Source organism: Mirounga leonina, unplaced genomic scaffold (assembly GCF_011800145.1).
Source record: "Mirounga leonina isolate KUSES-001 unplaced genomic scaffold, KU_Mleo_1.0 Mir_126, whole genome shotgun sequence".
Classification (NCBI taxonomy): domain Eukaryota; kingdom Metazoa; phylum Chordata; class Mammalia; order Carnivora; family Phocidae; genus Mirounga; species Mirounga leonina.
This window is the reverse complement of record NW_023270314.1, coordinates 23,848,883-23,865,953: the sequence shown is the minus strand read 5'-3', so window position 1 is coordinate 23,865,953 and position 17,071 is coordinate 23,848,883. Positions and strand designations below refer to the sequence as shown.

General features: G+C 40.8%; 1 protein-coding gene across 4 annotated transcripts in view; it reads right to left on the bottom strand.

Annotated features, from left to right (window-relative positions):
* Positions 1–249: 249 nt before the first annotated feature.
* The window catches only part of CBX5 (chromobox 5), a 36,456-nt gene continuing 19,634 nt past the window's right edge, over positions 250–17,071 (bottom strand). For 3 of the 4 annotated variants that reach the window (XM_035002487.1, XM_035002488.1, XM_035002489.1), the window contains exons 3-5: positions 13,673–13,859; positions 10,336–10,436; positions 250–8,706 (exon numbers count right to left, since the gene is read on the bottom strand). In XM_035002487.1, coding sequence (XP_034858378.1) covers positions 8,556–8,706; positions 10,336–10,436; positions 13,673–13,859 — 439 coding nt within the window. In that variant the 3' untranslated portion in view covers positions 250–8,555. The remainder of the gene's footprint in view (positions 8,707–10,335; positions 10,437–13,672; positions 13,860–17,071) is intronic. The other variant, XM_035002490.1, reaches the window with a different exon arrangement.

Genomic DNA, 17,071 nt, shown 5'->3' with positions numbered 1-17,071 from the left:
AGGTCATGATCCTGGAGTCCAGGGATCGAGTCCCGCCATCAGGCTCCCTGCTCAGCAGGGAGTCTGCTTCTCCCTCTCCCGCTCCCCCCTCTTGTGCTCTTTCTCTCTCTCACTCTCAAATAAATAAAATCTTTAAAAAAAAAAGAAAGAAAGAAAGAAAGGCATGTGTGACAACTGGCTGACATTCCAGGGACCAAATTAAGGAAGGGTGTCAGACCCAGATCTTCAAACCACCACTCAGGATCCGTATTTGAAAAGCAACCATTTATTAGAACCAATACAAGAGTATGAAAAGAGGGAAAAGAGGAGGGTGGAAGAGGGGGAGAGAATGAGGTCTGCATCAATGTCAGTTGTGGAAACACATAAATTGCCTACTTTTAAACATTTACATTTAAAAGGCGAACATATATATATATCACTTATCCTAAAAAAATTTTAAAAAAAATGAAAAGCCGACATGTTTGGCTGAACTAAAACCGAGGAACACAACCAAAACTCCCCCACAAACCAAAAAGGTCCATAGAGAATTCAATTTCCCATTTTTCCACTTAGAAATCTGGCTACCAAGCGTGATGTGTTTTGCTACTCAGGATGGGACAGAGTGCGGAAAGAAGCCCAGCCTCTCAGAGTCTCTCACATCCCATCCTGTGGGAAAGGGTGGCAAGGCTGCTGGGCCATGGGTATATCAACTCCTGGCTACTTGGCAGGAGGTCAGACTGTGCTCTCTCCATCCTCCAGAACTCCACAGAATTACCAGGTGCCACCAGAGCTGGGGGAACAGAGCAAGTCCACAAAGCACGGAGAACCGGGAATGTGACCGCAGCAAGGGGCCAGGACCTTGTGCTTTTCCATGGGTTACACGTCTAGGGCCAAGGAGAGGGAAAGGAGAAAGAGCCCTGTTGGGAAGAGGAGCTGGCTGAGCCCACATCTGGGCAAATAGAAACAGTGTCCGAACTTTTCCCAAACCGGAGGAAAAACAGGTCAAAGTCAAGTTCAGACTGTGGACACTGAGAAAAAGATGACAAATGAGTACAGTTAAGTTGGATGAAGCTTTAAGAGTGTTAAACATATCTCTACAAAAACATTTCCCAAAGTGGCTCTTTTCTGGTAGGGGATGGAGAAAGTGGTTATGTTTATTGAACCAGCTGATTCTTATGGGGAAGCAAAGGGTGCAGTGACTCAGTTCGGGGTGGGGGGGAAACTCGATAAAACCAACGATATAAATTAAGCCCACTGTGTTCACTTCGCTCCTGAGACAGCTGAAGTCTGTTCCAATCCCATGGGGAATGGGGCCTTAATTCCCAACCCGCAGAGAGAAACAAGCAGTAGCATCCCTGCCTCATAGTTCCCTAATCCAATGCTCTTGGGTCTGAAACAGCCTCTCTTTGTGGATGCAAGATATAGAAAATACTAAGTGCCTTCCCCCAGAACATCCTATGTCTGGACTATTAAGACTCCAACATTCACAAAAACACTGTCAACACCTGAACTAGCAGCTTTGATGAGGGGTGGGGGGCAGAGAACTTGCCGAGGTCACTAGTAGTTCCAAACCTTGGGACAGCTCAGTGAGGACTAAAGCCTAGGTCAGGTCTAGACTTTAGACTTCGGCTCAAGGCATCCTCCATCGAGGACCCTAAAGTATTCTACCAACTTTGATTTACAATGCCTCACAACACCCCTGTGAGGTAGGTCAGTATCATTAACCCCATTTGACAGATGGGGAACTGAGGCATTGAAAGGAGTGACTTGCCCAAGGTCAGCCATTATGAATCAGTTGAGGAGGTTGGCACACATAGTCAGCATCCACTCAATTCTTGTTTCACTCCCTAGGGCATCTTACTTCTTAGAGTACATGTGCAAGCAAAAGGAAGTCAGCAGGTACACTTCACTCTGCAAACTAGATGAACTCAACCAACCCACAAGTATTAACAGAGGGCCTATTATTTATCTGGCATAATGTGAGGAACCTTGGAGACACAGACTGCTTCTGAAAATCATGTGTTAATTGATGTTTTGCAAATAAAATTACATTTTAAGCATTCAGGGCATGCATTCTTTTGTAAAGAAATACTCACTTCACCATTAAGAGGTGAGGGAGTAAGTTACACTGATTTTCCGAAGTTCTATACTGAGTAACCCCTATTCCTAAATCCTAAAATCCAAGAACAAGACCTCATTCAGGCAAGAACCTTGTCCCCAGCGGTGGTCTTGGCAGTGCTCTGAGCTGCAAGGTCGGGGGAGGGGCGCAAGGCTAGCAACAGCAGTGGCTGCAGCACTCTCTCCAGGCTAAGCCAGGCAGTGGGATCTGGCCACCAGATGCCCTCCTGCTGCCGCCTGTCCCTCCCCTCAATGCCCACAAGGCAGCATCTTTCCAACCTTTCTGCGCCAGCCCAACTCCAGGAGTTGGCAGGATCTTCATTTTATGGCTCTCGAGATTAAGGATATAAATGGTGACCCTTAGTCTTCCATTCAGAGAGAGGGGATGAAGCATTCCTTAGAACTAGTTGTAAGACTCTTGTAATATTCTTTAATATCCCAACAGGGGCATAACTCTTGGACGAAAGAGTAAAAGAAAAAACACCTTCTCCCCCCCCACCCCCCGAACTTACAACTGGATTCTGGCAGTAATCATTATGATCCTTATCCTAAAACTAGGGGGAAAAATACTAAATCCACAGTTAGCCCTAGCTTAGAATTAAATCCTAAAGCTACTGGAAACTGCAAAACACTGACTTGAGCTTTAAAAGCTCTGTGACACAATTAAATTCTTATCCTCTCGGGTCTCCTTGAAGAATCTCCAGGCAGGAAGCCCCTCTTTTCCTCTGTACCCCCTCGAAATAGCCAGAGCAGCAGGACTCTACATACATCTGAAGCTCAAAGAATGATTTGCCAACACACACAGTATAATGTCCACCAGGGATACTCTCATTCCAGGCAGGACCAACCATCCCAAGACCTAAATATTAACCTTTTTTCATTGATTGCTGGTCACACTGGAAAAGTCCAGGTGATGACAATGTTCAAGACATTAAAATGACAATGACAGTTCAGGTTCAGTCTGTTTGGAATTCCTCAGAAAGCGTGATGAACTGGCCACTGGCACCTAGATCAACTGTGAGGGTCACACCTGCCAATGCCAGGGGACATCTCTCTCTCTCTCTCTCTCTCTCTCTCACACACACACACACACACACACACACAAACAGAATGGCAAGATAAAAAGTTCATTGCATTCAATTTAGCCTAATTTCTTGATAATAGTTTCCTATTAGATTTTCCGATTAATACTGATGGCTCTTACCTAGGCTGTGATAATTAGGTTTTGATCTATTGTGACATTAATGATCACAATCAGTTGACTTTGAAATTGTCTTAATTAATGGCTCTTCCCTCCTCAGCTGCCTCCAGTGCAGGTTCTGTCCCCTCCCCCCACCACCTTGTTTTAACTCTTTCTTACTGATCCCAGAGACAAACAGCATTGAAGGATCACTTTCTTCCCAAAAGCCAAGATTTTAAACTATTTTAAAATATTTCTGCCAGAAGAACAATATGAGATGATGAAATGAAGATCAGGATGAAAAGGCAAGAGAACATGCTGTCAAGGCATAGAAAAAATTCCATGTCAGAAAATAACCAAAGTCAAGCATGATGTTAGAGTGGCAAGGACAAGCTGAAGTAACTCTAAAAAGATGAGGTAGTTTAAAATTCAAGAAATCCAGCGCAAGCACAAAGAAATTAGAATTGTTTTTATGAAGCTATCCAAAGAACCTTCACATTTAATTATCCAGAACAGTTACTCTTCATTCCTGGGAATTCTCACTTCCAAAGTTAGTCAACTCTCAATGATCCAGACAGAGAAAAGCATCTTTTTCTTATGGTTACACAGTTCGGAATTAAGAAACTTCTTCAAGTCAGACTGCTTCTCAGCAGGGCTAGGCCTCACTCTAGACTTCCCTAGATTGATTAAATCTGAAATGCCAGGGTATGTGCACTTCCCGGAGAGGTTTCCACATAATTGACACACGTCTGCTTAGAAATCACCACCTTGCAGTGTTGAATAAAACTACACTGCACACAGTAGATGCTCATGTGTTAAAAGATGTGCCCCTAAGCCTTTAGCAAATCCCTTATCATTGAAAAGTATGTCCTTTTTTTAGGCTTAAAGCCAACCTCAAGTTAATTCCCCCAAAAGGGATGAGAAACAAAAACGTGTGAGCAACTCTGATAAAATGTCCATGAGGAATAAATGTTACAGAACCCATAATAATGTAACACCACAGAACTGATCTGCAACACAGATAATACTTTCCACAGGCAAGAATTAACCAGACCATTAAATACTTTGGCAAAGAGCCCATAACAGGGATCAAAATGCGGGACTCTCAATCCGCACTCACCTGTTATTTTCTCTCTCAGCAACAGCACTGCTAACCAACCTTCAGTTATCCTTATTTTCTGGAATAAAACAAGCCCTTGTTATAGTCCATCTATGGCCAGTTAGCTCAGTTCATCCAAGGTCCAGGTCTATCCCCCTATGAACTGTCACCCTCCTACTGTCCCCAAATAAAAAATGTGTACCCATCTGTAGCATTTATTTCACTGAACTATTAACAGTCAGTTCATCCCACATAAGTATGAAAGTTCTTTGTGGTCAGGGACTGTATCTTCTTGAACTCTGTACCCCCAAGGCCAAAAAAATGCTTGTGGAATAAAATGAATGTTGATGCATACTAAGGTGGCCAGAATATGGACAGCTCAATACAAATCCACACACTATTAATTGGGTGGGGCACTGAATTCTGAGCACATCACATACTCCTGGGTGCAAGGCTGGTAACATCTCTGTTTTTGAGAATGTAACTTTTATGATTAGCCATAAAGCCAGCATGAAACTAGAATATACTGGATTCAAACCATTCCTCTCTCCACCTTGCCACAGGCATGCCTGCTTGGCAGTCTGATTACAAAGGTACAGACCTCCACACTACAATTTTTAATCTAAAAACCTAAACCAAAAGGATGGAATCATGGATGCAAAATGAGCTTTCCCTTTGATCTCATTTGTGAGGAACAACCTCCACATTTCAAATCTAATGACCTAACCCTGCCTGGTGTTCTCATGTCATTGGAAAGCGGTATTTTAGGCCCTTGAATTCAAACCCTAAGGGCAAAGACAATTGCTCTCTAGCCCAGACACAAGATAGGTCCCTCTGACCCCTCACTGCACCTGAGGTGAGTTGGACTAAACACAGATCCAACAAAATTGCATGAAAATCCCAAGTACCTTCCAAAAAGCCCTAGGATCTGACCTGAAGGGAAGGAAAATGGACTGGAGGGTAGCTACAGAACAGGAATGAAGAGAGTTAAGAATAACCTAACTGCCCAAGCTATGGAACAGGACTAACCTTTCATCACCAACAAAGAGCAGTACACAGATAGGGCTGGGGGACAGTCAAGGACCACCTAGACTTGATTAAGGAACACCACAGGCTCAAATGCTCCCTTGGGCAGACAAAAACTGGACTGTGGGAGGAAAAATGATATGGTTCTCTCCAGGTTAAAAATGGGTGCTTCCATCAGGGCTGATGTTCCTAATAGCTAATCCTAACATGAGGGCACTGACCCAGTGCAGGGCCCAGAAAAGCAGCTACACTGACCTACTAGTAAACTCTGCTGGGCAAGGCTCTGCTACCTTCTATGGAAAGGGAGATCCTTGAATGCTGATTAATAGAAGAAATTCAGCATTAGAAAGAGGTTTGGAAAGAGGACTAAGTAAATACAGGAAAAATATGCTTCGAGCACCAGAGACCTAGATGTTTAGGAGTGCTTGGCCCATGGCTACTAACTCTTCTGAGGAGAAAGCCCCATGAAGACAGGTCTCCATTTGAGGTCACAATTCTGCAAGGGCCAGGACAGCTGTTCAGAACTAACAAAGCCAGAGACACAAGGCAGGCATCTGGTTTCCCTTCTGCTGAGGGCTGAAGCCAGAACCGGACTCTGACTGCCTACATTCCAACCGAAGCAGCTGTGGGTAGGCAGGGAGAAAACAACTGTTCTGGCAGCATTCAGTACAAGACCATGATTCAATAAACTGTGAACAGAAAAGATGGAGTGAAGAATAAGGTATGAAAGAGCTGATGAGTAGTAGATGGTACTTCCTTTGCTAAGAGAAAATCAGATTTTGATGAATGTCTTAAGCATCACCTATAACCACAGCAAACACGTGCCCCAGCTTTCTCAGGACCAATCTCAGCAGCAACTAATTCTGTTGTGTTCTTTGTCCATATGTTGATTTTGGTCTGAAAAACAGTCACTGTAGTTTACATGCCCACTGCTCCTGGGAGACACACACGGGCTCCATGGATAAGCTGTCATTTTCTCCACCTGGAAATCAACAGGCCCAGCTCACCACCTCAGGGGCTCTGGCCTACTTTTGTCTTATTCTTAGTCTACCCTAATTATATCCTTGGCTACTTTGATGACAAATCTGCTTCCTGACCATCCGTTCTTTCTTTCAGATGCCCATCAGATTAAGTACTAACCATCAATTATCTACCACTTGATCTAGGCCTTGAATTCTTTCAGAGTAAAGAAAGATGGAGATTAAAAACTCCTACCCACTTGAGGTACGGGTTAGGAGTCCTCACCCAATCACATTACCATTCAGAAGGATTTTCCTGGATGACTTAAACCAAGAGCTTCATTGTTCCAGTCTGTCATGTCACTGCAGCAACAGCTGTCTTCTCAACTGTGCAGTATAATTTTTGACATAATTTATACAAGCACACAGAATTCAATCAGCAGCTGAGCAGGAAAGCAATGGTAACAAATGCTATGAATGGGTATATGATTTGCATATTATTCAGCTCATCTGTGGACTGCAGCAATCTATCCATTCCCCTGATTACTCTGAAAAATCTAGAAATGGCTGACTGCTCCTGGCCAGAAAGCTGTAGGTCTTAAAAATCAAAAGCAACAACAAAAACAACCTCAATGGCTGGTGAACTCTAGAGTTAAGGCTACTTCAAGCATTTATTCTTAATTCCTCAGCTTTGGACTGGGACACGGATGCTCATAACCCTGCTATTTCCTTACTTTTAGTCTTGATTCTCTAGTCACCCCCCACCCCACCCAACTGAAAGAAAATGGCTAAAGAGAAGTAGGGCATTTCTTGGGGGGACAAGGATGGAAGGATAAGATCAAATAATCATCTCTCAATAGAATAGCAAAGCACAAGGAAGCCAAAAAGGAAATATTCTCAATAGGGACAGAAGGTTGTGTCAACATGCTAATGCCAGGGCCTGCCACTCTGAGGTGATAGTCTTCCACAGAAACCTATTTTTAAAAATAAAATACAATGAAGAGTTTGAGGGTGGAAAAGGGGAAAAGTAGTAATACTTTGAGGACTCTTGGTGGCAAATCCAGGAGTCAACAAAGCAGGAAATTTATGACTATAAACGCTATGAATATTTAAAATTGATACTGTGGCCAATGGCTCCCCTCCAAGAATTCCCCACTGAAAATAATGGCATGGAAGGGAAACTTGGGTCCACTGAGAAGTGAGGGTCAGGTCTGAAGCCTCTTTGGTACCAGGAATGCTTTGGGAGGCCACAAAAGCTGGCAGGGCTGGAGGGTGCCTAGCACCTTGGCACAAGCAAGCACCAGGCAGTCAGTCACACCTACATAAATATACAGTCCAAATGTGAGGGATGGAAGGAAAAAATACGTATATACCATAGGTGATCATAAAGACAACGTATCCTACCCCATCCTCCTCCTGTACGAATAGCTAAAAATCTCCACAGTTCATAATCTTGTCATTTTATGACAGATTACACCACCTTGCAGAAGCAGAATCAGGGATTGCTAAGAAACAAGGCCAAAAGTCCTGGGGCTAAGAGTGCCTTGACAAATCTGAGTGTAACATTTCAAGTCCTCCAAGGAATGGGGCTATTCTGGGAGGATAAGTGGGGATGAACAATAGAGGGTGGCCCAGAAGACCACACCAGGAACCCTGTATTCTACTGCGTAGAGCTGAATGAGGTTGGGAAAGCCCCAACAGGTAGGCAGTTGCTATTGGCTTTTTAAAAAGACGGAAACATCTTTTCTATCCCAACATCTCAAAACAAAAGCTAGCTGGTCATCAACATGTTCTAAGAACCAAAGCAAGAAACCAAAATTCATCATCATTATAACAAAATCCCCCAATCTAAAAAGCAACCAACCCTGAAAAGATCAAGACTCTAAGGTGATTAAAAAGTTAAAACTCATCTTGAGGTCACAGGGGAGCAGAAGGAAGAGATCAGGGCAAAGGAAAAAACTGTGGGAATTACACAGTATGTAAATGCCTGGTCTTCACAGAGAAACACTTATCATGAATCAGACCATCAGTTATGTTACAAGAGAACCAATACCAACATTTCTCCTGTGGAGCACAGTGATAAGCACATTTTTTATGGATGTGTTTAGGATAGAAGGGGGTGGGCAGAAGGGAGAGGAGGCAGGGAGGTGAATGTATTATATACAAAGAGAAATGACAGAGACCACCCCCTCCTTTAGCTCTTTGCTGTTTCTTTCTCTTTGTTTTCCGCATCTTCAGGATATGCGTGCCACGTCAGTCTCTCTTCATAAAATGCTATCACAATCTGTGGACATTTTACATTAGCTTCTTTTGCAAGAACCAGGTCTGCTTCATCTGTGTCTTTCCTGGAGAGAGAGAATATGAGACTTAGAAGGAGAGGAAGTGAGAGTGAGAGAGAATCTATCTAAACCAAGGTTTATATTGTTATATGGATTTAACTGACTTGATTTCTTCTCCATCTTGATTTGAAGGTGAGAAGGACCCTAACAGCTCAGTATTTTCAAGGAGAAATTCAAGTAAATAAATTATCAGTGAGTATCATTTAACTACTACATCAGATGGAAGCAGAAATCTTCAGCTAGAACTTAGATGAAAACACAGCAGGCTTAATCAAAAGGCTGAAAATGAAGTTATATAAATTTTGCTCCTATAATTTTGATTTCTATGTATGAGTGAACACAATCAAACCTAAAATCAGTCCTATTGATTATGCACAGAATGATCAATCCAGCTTCTGGATCATCTGAGTGAAAGGATCTTAACCTTCCTTATCTTGTGGCCTTTTAAACACTCATTATCCTCTTGGTGAAAACAATGGTTTGGAGTAATAAGTAAACAGAAACTTAAGTCCACAACAGTACTCACGTAAGGGAGAATAAGAATGTAAAATATAGCCACTAAAATGAAATGTAGGAATTAGCTGCAAATTTCAATTATCCAAGTTACAAACGCTCTACTACCACATATAACAAAAAATCTAGCCAGTCCCTTAACCAGTATTCCAAACCGAGAAAAAAAAAGTATTTTAAATTAAAATTCCACTGAGATGTGAGCAAAGACAACTATCTCCTTTTCTAGAAAACGGAGATGTTTAATTCATAGAGGTATTATGGGTGAGGAGAGGTGGGGAAAACACACAGCTCAGATCAGACACTCAAATTTGGACTGTGGTGGGGAAAAAAGCTAGTTAATATGTGAATGTAAATCATAAGTAACACATATGGCTGAGTGGGAAAAGCAGTCAGTACAGCTCCTTACTTCTGACAGAGTATAATGATTCTTCAAATCTAGGCTTCTGGGTAATTTACCAGCAAAATTTCGATCAGATAAAATATTAAACCTTTTGATTCTACAACTTTAAGGTAAATTAGCTTCCTCAGTGGCAATGCAGCACGAAGCCTCTATTTAGAGACCAAACTTAAATCACAAGCCCAGAACACTTGGAAACAGAGAGGTAGTGAGGGTCACACCATAAATCACCCTGTCTTTAAGAAACCAAACTGAGGGAAGTAACTACCCTTTCCTCTAAGAGACACCCCCTCCACCGAATGAAGTAACTTACACTTTGCTACTATTAGTCTTAATGCTTTTTGTTGAGATTATTCAGTTGTTTTGATCCTCAGTGATGGCAAAAAGCCTCACTCAACTCCTATCTCATGGCCACAGGCTCATGGTCGACGGTAAATGATTCAGAACTGTGTAAATAAATGGTTAGGTCATGTCTATATGTATCCTACCTCAAAGCTACCTTAGGTATTGGTGCTAAAATAATTTGGCTTAATACCAAAGCTTGAGAATGTCTTAAATCCACTCCCAACCCTAATTTCCATTAATACTAACAGGTGATATCAGCCAAAGATCCTTGACAATCAAAATTCTTAGTTGGGGAATACTCCCATCTTCCCTATCTTCCATATAAATTCAAGCCACTGGCAAAGAAACACAACTGTACAGTGAGGCCCAATCTCTCTCACCATTTCATTAGGAACATTAAATCGCCACAGGAATCTGTCGCCCCAATGATCTTTTCTGGTTCCAGTCCTCTCTCAAAGCCCCGAGCGATATCATTGCTCTGCTATAAATAGAAGATAAAGGTTACAGCTTAGAGAAGAGTAAAAAAAACCCAGTTTCTCAGTTCAACAAAGCACCATCTAAGTTCATTTTTGTCACCAATTCAAAAAATTCTTAGAACTTAAGAAATACAGTATTGGGCCAGCCAGTGACAGTGACGCCAAGAAATATTTTTTAAGAAGACGCAGTTGTTCTTCCAATACTCCTTCAAGAATGAGCAGCGGCCCCTAACTCTTTTATAGTCCTTAAGATATTCTGGAGGCATCATCTAAGCACTCATCTAACCCTCTAATCTAATCTCCTTGATATTATGAATTGACTACCCCTAAATTGTTGCTTCCAAGATGATAAACAAGTCCAGGCTTACCTGAACTAAACCCTTTTTCATTTTATAAACTTCAAATATACCAATCTTGATTTTTTTTAGACACTTAATTTACCTTAACCTTTACCAATATTTTTAATACTTCTTTCACACAGTCGTCTATATTGATGAAAGAACAGAGGTAAGAATGATTCAAGGCAGTATCATAAAACAGCAAATTTCTTTCAGAGCTCATGTACTGCAATACCCACACACTTGGGAGAAGAGGCCCTGGTCTGTGCCTATCCCCTCCTGATGTGGATGAGTTGTTAGCATTAGAGAACAGAACTGGACAGTGACTTAAAACAAACTGGTAATTTTCTTGGAGATTATTCAAATTTGGTCAAATGCAATCATGCCATTGAGGCAGGAGCACAAAGTCCGATTCAGGTGTGATGGCACTGGTGAGAGCAAAACAGTGGCATTTTAGACAAGCCAGGTAATTTTAAAGACCTTATTACGGAAAATAATGCAAACTTATCTAGTAGCAACATAAAAAAGATTTAGTAAGACTGCCCAAATGAACTAAATCTCTGATGTCTGATTTTCATAATAATCTCTTCGATCTGACATTCACCCTGCTTTTTTCTGAGAGAAACAAAGTATTCAGGATCCAGGTGGTCCCCAAAGATACCAGAACCCACACTGGGAAGGAAATTCCATGCACCGATCAGGGGAGATACTGACTCAAAAACACAGCCTCTTTTGGGGGCGCTTAAGGGGAGGAGGTTCCCAGATGTGCACACAGCTGCTCACAGCTGGAATGCTGGCGCAAGAACTGAGTCGTAAATCATAGCTGGTGGCTGAAAACAGTTTGCCACATAGAGAGGGAAGGGAAGAAAAATGTTCAAGCTGCTGAAAAGGAGCCGAGGCGAGGAAAATGCTAAAATCATCACACAGGCAGTAATCTTAAATCAGGCATAATGCCGACTAACAAATTTCTTCTGCAGTGGTCTAAAGAAAGAAACGCAACCCCCTCCTGTACCTTTAAAACATACAATCACCTATCTTCCCGGCTATCTACCTGACAGCCGCCAGCACTGCTGAGAATGCTGCCAGGGGCCCCAGATGAACATTACAAGGGATGTGTGGGGGTTGTTTTCAAGGTCAGCAGCATCAGAACCTGTCCTAGGAACGAAACTCTCTATGCTGGCCAGTAGGTCTAAAGCCAGACTGCTCCTTTTCGAAAGGACAGAAACCTTAGGTTGAGGAAATACACACTGTATGTTACAAATGGCTAGTCACAAGTCTTCTGCTGTGCTGTTTTTTGGTCTCTTTAGTTAGAAAATGAATCAAATGACAAAAGCCAGAATACAAAGGACTAATAAAAAAGAAAAAAGAAAGAAAGAACCGAGTCTTAGCTCCTTAGAGAAGGGAAGGCATTCTCAAATTCCTTATCAGTACACTGTATCATAACGATAAACACACCAGAATAGAGTGGTTTTAAAAATAAGGTTGTAAAAAATAAAATTAATCAGGGAAACAAATAAGGAGAAAGACACGAACCTAGAGTCCACTTTCACTTGTAACCTCCAATCTTTCACTCTTATTTCAATTCTTTTTCGAACGCTGATCTCCCATTTTCTCTACCACCTGTGTAAGTCTTTTAAAATACTGATGCCTAGGGCCCAACCCACAGAAATCTGAATTTAACTAGTCTGGGGTGTATCTTGGGTAAAAGGTTTTTTTTTTAAAGCCCCCCACCCCACCCTGATGACTCTAATGTGCAGCCAGGGCTGAGAACTAATGTTCCAGAAAGGTGGATATCAAGTAGAATGAAGATAAATAGACGCTTATGGCTGTGATGCTAGAAGATTCAGAAGTGGACTTATTATGCTTTTATTTTATTAAACGTTAAGGGTATGATACATCCTTCACCACAAAAGGCTTCATAACCTTGAAATAAATGAAAGGAATGGAAGCTGGGGGGGGGGGGGAGTAGCGTGTGTGTCTGTGTGTGTACACAGATGGAAAAGATACAGATGAAAAAAGAGGCAAGAGCAGTGTTTATGCTAGTTACTTGAGAACTAAAGATCAGTAGAATTAAAGCAACTACATCAAACCAAAATTTCATAAGCATACTTTTCAAACTGAACAATAAGATTCAAAAAAGATGAAAATTTATTTGGAATATGTAGAAATAATAAAATCAAAAGAGAATACACATGCCACTGGACTGTACACTTTAAAATGGTTAATTGTGGGGCGCCTCGGTGGCACAGTCAGTTGAGCGTCCCACTCTTGGTTTCCACTTGGGTCGTGATCTCAGGGTCCTGAGATCAAGCCCCACGTTGGGCTCTGTTTTCGGGGGAACACAGAGCTGTGACTCTCTCTTCCCTCTCCCTCTGCCCTTCCCCAACTACATGCAGGCACGGGCTCTCTCTCTCAAATAAATAAATCTTTAAAAAAATAAAAACTAAAAACTAAAGCGGTTAATTTTATGTTATGTGAATTTCACATCAATTTAAAAAGGCAAGAGAATATAAAAGTTTGAAAGTAAGTGCTCTTTGAAACAAAAGGAAAAAAGTAGTAAACATTTTAAAGCCCTTTTCTACCCTTAAAACCGTCACCAAGTCCCTCCCTTGCTAAGATAACTTAGCTGCCTATTTATGGAGAAGACAGGGAGCTGCCTGTTTTACAGGGACTTAATTTTGCCACTTTAATACAATTCAGTGGAATATACAGTACATTTCTCACGCAGCCAGGAGGGGGCGCCGTAGTTAATCAACATACCTCCTTGGAAGCTCTTTTGTTCAACAATTTACCTTGCAGGCCACCCTTAGAACTGAAACCACCAAAATACCGCTTGCGGGGTAGGAGGGGTGCGGCAAGAGGCAAAACAACTGTTTGTGGGAAAAGGGGGGAAAGAAGCTTACCTCTCTCTTTTTTTTGGATTTGATATCATCAGCATTGTTCGAGAAATTGGATTTCCTCTTGTTACTTTCTGACTTCTCCCTGGGTTTGTTATTTTCACCCTCCTTCATCTTCTTATACTTTTTCATAAACTCAGAAATTAGCTCAGGGCAATCCAAATTTTTCTCGGGTTCCCAAGTATTGTGCTCCCTGGGCACAAAGAATGGAAAAAAAAAAAACAAAAAAAGGAAAAGAATGAGGGGGAAAAAAAATCCAGCGCTTTCTTTTAAAGAAGACAGGTAGGCAAAAGAAAAAAAACCCTACACTTAAAAGAGATAACAAATTCGATCCTAGGAATCTAGCCAAGAGAAATGAAAAAATATATCCACAAAGAAACTTGCATACAATTACCCACAGCAGCATTTTAACAGCCAAAGACAGAAAACAATTCAAATGTCCATCAACTTGTCAATAGATGAATAAATGTGGTATATCTATACAGAACACTATTCAGCAACAAAAGGAACACAATACTAATTAATACATGCCACAACATGAAAGAACCTCAAATATAATATGCTAAGAAACCAGATGCAAAAGACTATATATTGTCTGATTCCATTTATATGAAACGTAGGAAAGACACACTTAGAGACAAAATGTAGGATTGGGATTAACCACAAATGAGCTCCAGGGAATCTGGGGAAATTATGGATATATTCTAAAACTGGAGTAATGTAATGGTTGACAACTCTCTGAATTTACTAAAATTCACTGAATTGTATACTTTCAATGAATGAATTTTATGGTATGTAAATTATACCTCAATACAGTTTTTTAAAACTCAAAATATGAATTCTGCTTTATAAAATAATGTGATTCCATATATATAATCATCTAATAAAATCCTGAGAGAATAATGTAACAAAGCATGCACCCCCAGTTATCTTAAACATGTTACTTATATTCTGAAGAAATGTCAATAAATTATTGGAAGATTGGAAGTAACTGTTAAGAAAAAAGGTATAAGGGCTTCAAAATCATTAGAATACTGGCAAACAGTAAGGAGAAGACTCAGAAGTGGGATTTGGGGGGCGCCTGGGTGGCTCAGTTGTTAAGCGTCTGCCTTCGGCTCAGGTCATGATCCCAGGGTCCTGGGTTCGAGCCCTGCATCAGGCTTCCTGCTCCGCGGGAGGCCTGCTTCTCCCTCTCTCACTCCCCCTGCTTGTGTTCCCTCTCTCGCTGTGTCTCTGTCAAATAAATAAATAAAATCTTAAAAAAAAAAAAAAATTTCACTAAAAAAAAAAAAAGAAGTGGGATTTGGAGTACATTAATTCAATGCTGTAGATTCAAGTCTACTGTTACTAGGTAGTCAAAATACATTTTTATATTAATAAAAAACCCAAACTGAATAATTGAGCCTAATTAAACTTGAATCAAGGGAGTCCTATTATGAGGAAAACAAACAGTTATTATTCACAAAGTTGTTCTCTATTCCTGGCATGGGTTTTGGAAAACCAAACTACCAACTACATCACAAGCTTATGGAATCAAAGCATGAAATATACCTCCATGGGAAAAACCAGGCCAGGCATCCTCTTCACTCCTAGCCAGTGGCAAAGGTTCTTTTGGTTAAATAGTAAGGACTAGTTTATTTTAAAGTACATCTGAAAATATATCATAGAAACAGTTTCTACAATCCTTTCATTGAGTTGAGAAAAAATTATTTAATGTATGTACTATCCATTTTAAATATTTTATTTTGGTTTTTAAATAAGGTATCTTTAAGATGGGCATGGTTTGAACACACGCCATAATAACTAGACTCAAATAAGAAGCAGAATAATGGAAAAAACTGATATTTACTCTAGATTTAAAACTTTTTGCAAAAAGAGCTTGAGAATGAAACAAGATTTATTTCGAAATCATTTGAGCTAAAACTAGAAAAGCCTCTCCTTCATAGCTCTTCTTTCGGCAAAAGACAAGAAAAACAAAAAACCTCATACAGTAACTTTCCCCCAAATCCACAAACCATATAGTTTTCTATCCCAGAAGAAATTAAGACACAAAAAGCGAGAGGTGCGCCAATACTGTAACATAAGCAAGCAGACACAGAGGGAGAGGAGCGAGTCTCTACTGGTAGCAAGGAAAGCCAGTCCTATAACGGGATTATCTCTTTTCCTACCATATTGGTATTGCTGCTTCTACAACAACCAATTTTCACCCAAAAGACAGCATGGTCTAATTTAAAGAGTCTGGGCATTAGGGCCAAAGAAATCTGATACTAGGGGCGCCTGAGTGGCTCAGTCATTAAACATCTGCCTTCGGCTCGGGTCATGATCCCAGGGTCCTGAGATCGAGCCCCGCATCAGGCTCCCTGCTCAGCGGGGAGCCTGCTTCTCCCTCTCCCACTCCCCCTGCTTGTGTTCCCTCTCTCGCTGTGTCTGTCAAATAAATAGATAAAATCTTTAAAAAAAAAAAAAAAGAAAAGAAATCTGATACTAGGTCCTTGTGCCAGCACTTACCAGTTACACTATCTTCGGCAAATAGCTTCGCTAACTTCCTCATCTGTAAACTGAAAATACCTCTAAAGACTGTTATGAGAATGAAAGAAAATACATGAGGTAGAAGAATCTGACCACTGCCTAACAAGCAGTAGGTACTTAGTTCCAGACAATCCTAATAGGGCAAAATTTGTCCCTGTCTTTAATGAAATCCTGGGCATTTCCGAGAAAGTAAGGACAGTGCTTTAATTTACCTACCTCAAACTTTCTTTCCCTCTTTAATCTATGTAAGTTACCAGTAACTCAAATACAGATATAGTCTCAAGTACCTTCAAAACGACCAACAATTTCCAATGGTGATTCAAAAGGGCCCAACAGACACCCTTAAAATCTCTCAGTGTTATTTTAATTCCTCTTTCTAGGTCTCTCAAACTCATAATTTCTCATCTCTAAAGTATGCGGTAATACCATTCCTCTTCGGAAATACGGAGGGCATATTCTGATTGCTGTGCTACCCACATTTAGTGTGCTCTGTGCCAGAGATGCTAAGCATCCTGTAGTGCGTGCACTGTCCCACCTAAAATGCCAAAAGTGCTCCAAATGAGAAACGATAATTTCTGTAATGAAATAACCTTAAGTATGTTCCAAAGGCTCCTGATTCAGACTGTCCAAAGGTACTGTCAAAATTTGAACCTTTTAGGACATTTAAGTCCTACACTTTAAAACTGGGATGTTCAATGTGCTAACTAACTACTAGCCACATGTGGCTAACTGAACACTTGAAAATGTGACTAGTGTGAACTGAGATGTGCTATAAAATGTAAAATACACATGAGATTTTTAAGACTTAGCATGAAAAAAATAATGTAAAATATCTTAATTCTCATATTGATTAATGTTGAAATAGCACTTTGATAT